General features: G+C 34.9%; 1 protein-coding gene across 2 annotated transcripts in view; it reads right to left on the reverse strand.

Moving 5' to 3' along the window:
- The window catches only part of SLC35F5 (solute carrier family 35, member F5), a 42,433-nt gene that overhangs the window by 27,716 nt on the left and 9,414 nt on the right, over positions 1–5,303 (reverse strand). For both annotated transcript variants that reach the window (XR_001004937.1, XM_011970305.1), the window contains exons 5-7: positions 4,953–5,015; positions 2,407–2,488; positions 1,372–1,559 (exon numbers count right to left, since the gene is read on the reverse strand). Coding sequence is in view for 1 of the 2 variants with exons in the window: in XM_011970305.1 (XP_011825695.1) it covers positions 1,372–1,559; positions 2,407–2,488; positions 4,953–5,015 (333 nt within the window). In the remaining variant the exon portion in view is untranslated. The remainder of the gene's footprint in view (positions 1–1,371; positions 1,560–2,406; positions 2,489–4,952; positions 5,016–5,303) is intronic.

The following is a 5,303-nucleotide window of genomic DNA, read 5'->3' on the forward strand; positions in this document are numbered from 1 at the left end:
AGATGAAAAAATTCTGTGGATGGATGGGGTGATGGTTGCACAACAATGTGAATGTACTTTATGCCACTAACTGTACACTTAAAAATGATCAGGGCCGGGAGCGGTGGCTTATGCCTGTAATCCCAACACTTCAGGAGGCTGAGGCAGGGGACATCACCTGAGGTCGGGAGTTTGAGACCAGCCTGACCAACATGGAGACACGCCGTCTCTACTAAAAACACAAAATTAGCTGGCTGTAGTGGCGCATGCCTGTAATCCCAGCAACTCGGGGCGGTGAGGCAGGAGAATTGCTTGAACCCAGGAGGCAGAGGTTGTGGTGAGCCGAGATCGTGCCACTGCATCCCAGCCTGGGCAACAAGAGCAAAACTCCGTTTAAAAAAAAGGAAAAATGATCAAAATGGTGTATTTTATGTATACTTTATTATAATTTCAAAAATTAATTCTTAAAAAGGCTATTATCTGCACATACCTTTAAATCTGCTATAAAGAGTAGTGTTATTAGTAGAGCCAGGGAATGGAGAAAAATGGGCTATTTGAGTATGAAAGGCAAAATCATGACATTAAAAAAATTTTATAATCAGGCTAATAACATTGACATTAGCATTTCATTATTTAGGGTTTTAAGATGCTCGGTATAAATTTGAATCTTAAAGGCTCATATTAAAAAACCTTGGATTAGGCTACTTCCAATGATGTATACATAAAATAGCACAGAAATTCATTTTTTAAATTCTACATGTTAGAGTTTTCACTAACTCAGACAAGTCTCTAATCCCAGCTTAGCCCAAAATAACAATACTTTATTTACTCCATCATTATTCTATGTGAAATCTTAAGCACATTTTTCAGTTTCTATCTTAAAAAAGTAAGAAACTATAAATAATACAACCAGAAATTCTGTAGAAATATACTGAGTACTTGACAAAATAATACTTAACCTCATTTATATGAATATAAAACTGCAAAACACTTATTTGAAAAAAATCAATGCATACAGTAAACTCTTATCTGGATATTTACTAACCTTTGTATATACATACATCACAGTGGAAAATAACTCTATTCATAATTTTGATCATGAGGCAATGCTAAACTCTGAAGAACTTCCCAAACTGTGCGTGTTCAAAAGTTTGTGCATATATATAAATAGCTGAAGTGTTATAGGACTTATTGAATGCTAACTCTTTGAGTTATATCAAGCATTTACTAATTTTGATACCCTAACTTCCTACAGGTCTCAAACAGCAGAGTTTAAAGTCATGATTAAACAACCTAATTGTCTCACACTTCCATCCTATATTGTTGGTATATATACTGTCTTAAAATTCAAGTTTCAAATATCATATGCAAACATATCATAAAAAGACCTACCACAAAGCAAAAAAAAAAGCTAATTTTTGCTACTTGAGTTGCAGTAAGTTTCCCCACAGTTTTCAGTATGGATTCTTGTTCTTTCACAGGATATGACATTCGAGACAACTTTGCTTCCAATGCATGGCTTGACGGAAGCTGTCGAATCTCCATGATATTACTGAACCTTACACGAGACTTTTTGGGGGCTTAAAAGGAAAAGCACAATACGAAATAACTAAATAATTCCTCTCCAACAAAAGTCACAAGTTTTAATTTACTGATAAACGTATAAGTTCATCTATGATCAGAGCAAGACAGTCAAAGTAAACCAGAGGTATATCATTACCTGAGACAACTTTGTTCACTTAAAAAAGCTAAAAGGAAAAATGTTTTCATCTACAAAAATGTTGTAAAAGGTTTAAAATGAAACCAATATTCGAACAAGGTTTCTGCAATTGTGTACTGTATATACACAACTGCCTATTTCAGGATTTTAGTTGATTACTATTTTAGTATTTCTAGTAAAACTTTATTTGGATTTTTCCTCATGCATATCCAATGTATGAGAATTCGTTTCCTGGGCAAGCACACAGAACAATTCTCTATAGGTCCATTCCTTGCAAGGGAAATTAAGGATAAATACTGCACCTTATGTTAAAGGTGGCATTCTTTACTAAATTCACAGAAGCAGCAAAATTCTTATAATCTGCTATTAGGCTCTTTGAGGGCATATTTAAGAGGATATTATTTGTTTAAAAAAGTATATATATATATATATATGCGTGTGATGCATGTGTGTATATGTGTGTATACATATATATGATGAAACCATAGAGATCTCTGGTATTTGGAAATTATTTCCAGTTGAAATAATACAAAAATGATTATACTATATTAGATTCACAATCCAGTCAAACTTCTAGAAGACTCTAGGCTGAGACAACACCACATGGAGCAGAATTGCTAGGTGTTTCAGTCAACCCACATCATCACTAAGTTCTGAAGTGGCCTGAATAAAGCTAAACTTTCTACCCATTTCTAAGTTTTGCTTACTTTTTTCAGTATCAATGTTTGTGCTCTCAGGTTTTTCACTTGGAAGATCATGGAATTTCACAGGAACATACAGAGGTTCACTCTGGAATATAACAGAAAAAAAAATAAACAACAAATATAAAAGCTAATATACTGGTTAAAATTTAAACGGATGGTACGTAAACACAAATACCATCTAAAACATGGTTGTTCACCACCAAGTTTAAACAGCAATTTTCAAGACTTAAAAAAGGAAACTCAACAGATCCATACTGGTACAATGACAGAAAAGAATCCAGTTTACAGTTTAGAAACGTAATATAACAGCATTGGCATATTATGATATCTAATATTTAAATGTCATAAAAACATATCACTTTCTTAGCTAACAGATTCTATCTCAGCTAACAGATTATGTCTCATTCCTTTTCATTCATTTAACAAATGCTTATTGAGCTCCTACCAGGTCAGATGCTGTTCTACATCCTGGGGAAATAAGGGTAAATAAAAACAGTCTCTTCCTCAGTGATCATGCAGTCTAACAGGGAAGGCAGATAACAAACTGATAACCAGGTATATAGTATGTATTTAATATTTACTAAATTGTCTCCTCTTATATTAACTAAAATTCTTGAAGACCTTTACACAAAATAGCTACTACTTACCAGTTCTTACTATGTATTGAGTACCAACTCTAGAGCAGTTAAACATATATTTCTCATTAGTCCTCACAATAATTTTATAGAATATGGCCGGTGCAGTGGTTCATGCCTGTAATCTCAGAACTTCGCGAGGCTGAGGCGGGCAGATCACTTGAGGTCAGGAGTTCGAGAGCAGCCTGGCCAACATGGTGAAACCCCATCTCTACTAAAATACAAAAATTAGCTGAGCATAGTGGTGTGTGCCTGTAATCCCAGCTACTCATGAGGTGGAGGCAGGAGAATCGCTTGAAACCAGGAGGCGGAGACTGCAGTGAGCTGAGATTCTGCCACTGCACTCCAGCCTGGGTGACAGAGCGACACTCCATCTCAAAACAATAATAATAATATTAATAATTTTAGAGAATAAAGCTGAGATATAAAGTAATCAGGTAGTAGACAAAAGAATTAAAGCCAGGTTTGTCTAACCATGCTCCAAAGGTCCATATTTTCAGGTAGTTATAAATTCCTCAACTGTTTTTACAAAAGTTCTTCAGATGATCTACATTTAAGGTACAAATCTCCAACTAGGCTAACTCTTCAAAATTAACAGAACTTTTTTTATTTCTTTGATTTCTCTTTTAACTCCTAGTATAGAGCTCCACCAATAAAAAAATATATATATTCAGTAAATGAAGGGACAGTAGGTTTGGAAACAGACATAATCTCTCTGTTATACTGAAGTTTTCACTATAGCATCTGGCCTAGAGCAATTTGACATATCCATCTTACAGATAATAGCAAGAATTAGTACAAGAGTAGTCAGAAGAGCAGGCTGTCATCTCAACTCTGTCTTCTGTACTGATAGAGACAAATGATACTAAATTATGTTATTGATGCTTAAAATCCCAGGAAAAAAAAAATTCTTCATAGTACCTATTAACCTACTCTGCATGCCACTGTAGCCTACACTAAAAAACAGAGAGGCAAACAAGAAAACTGTGCTGGGAGTAAGGTCACCAAGCCAGTGCTTCACAAATTGCTATTAAATTTTAGAGTAATTATAATTTTTCTCAGATAAAATGCCATGTTTGGAAAGAAAACAAGTATCATTAAAAATACATTTTACAGAGATGCCACCCTGAGCAACACAGCAAGATCATGTTTCTAAAAAATAAAAATCAAAAGCTAGTGGTGGAGTATGCTTGTATTTAGGAGGCTGAGACAAAGGGATCGTTTAAGCCCAGCAGTTCAAAGTTACAATGAGCCATAACACTGCCACTGTACTCCATCCCAGGCAACAGAGCAAGACCCCGTCTCTAAAAAGAAATCTAAAAATAAAAAATAAAAGAAGAGGTGCCTGAGTGATCATCTTAAAAAAACCAGATTTTTATATACTACCTCTCCAACTAGATTACAAATGCTTAAAATAAGTGACTACGTCAATTACTTTACTTGCTTATTACCTGTCCCCTCGCAAATACACACACACTCACACACTAGAACAAAGCTGTATCTTCAGAGCCTAGAACAAGTGTTTAACACATATTTGTCACTGTAAAAAATTTGTGGAATACACAAACAATTTGCCTATATAGTCTCAGTGTCAAAAATATGTGTTTCTAAATGATAATAATAACGTGCATGAAGTAAAAAAGTTGGTTAGTAACAAAGGATTGTCCTTTATTATTTTCACTCCTGAACCAGTTTCCCCTTCCCCTCTCTCTTCAGAGGCAGCTAAATAGATTACCTCTAGGCCCCAGGTATCCCTAAGGAGAAAAAAAGTACCAAATTACAATCCTCATGATGGGCACCCAATATTGAGCCATATCTATGTTGTAACATAGCTTTGCTAACATCAAAACTGTTTCAGTTTTTCCTACCATGGCTCAACCCCACCTCTCCATTCCTGACAAAAAAAGGACTTACCAAAGAACTGTTCATAGTTGTATCTGTTGTGCAAGCAGCAAAGTAACCTTCAGCATCTGCAAACTAAATACAGATAACAAGGTATAAAATCCAATTCAATTTATATTACACTGTAGGACTAGTCAGACATGACTCAAATAAATAGAAGCAAAAATCCAGAATCAACCTACAAGAGTATAACTGTTAGTAACAATAATAGCAGCTAATGCCACATATTCACCATCGTGAGGTAGGTATTATCTTCATTTTATGGATGAAAAATTTGAGGCTGAGAGATTTTTAATCCTGACAGTCAGGATTAAAACTCAAGTTAGTCTAAAACCAAAGCTTATGCCCTTTTCACAACACTAT

Source organism: Mandrillus leucophaeus, unplaced genomic scaffold (assembly GCF_000951045.1).
Source record: "Mandrillus leucophaeus isolate KB7577 unplaced genomic scaffold, Mleu.le_1.0 Scaffold94, whole genome shotgun sequence".
NCBI lineage: Eukaryota > Metazoa > Chordata > Mammalia > Primates > Cercopithecidae > Mandrillus > Mandrillus leucophaeus.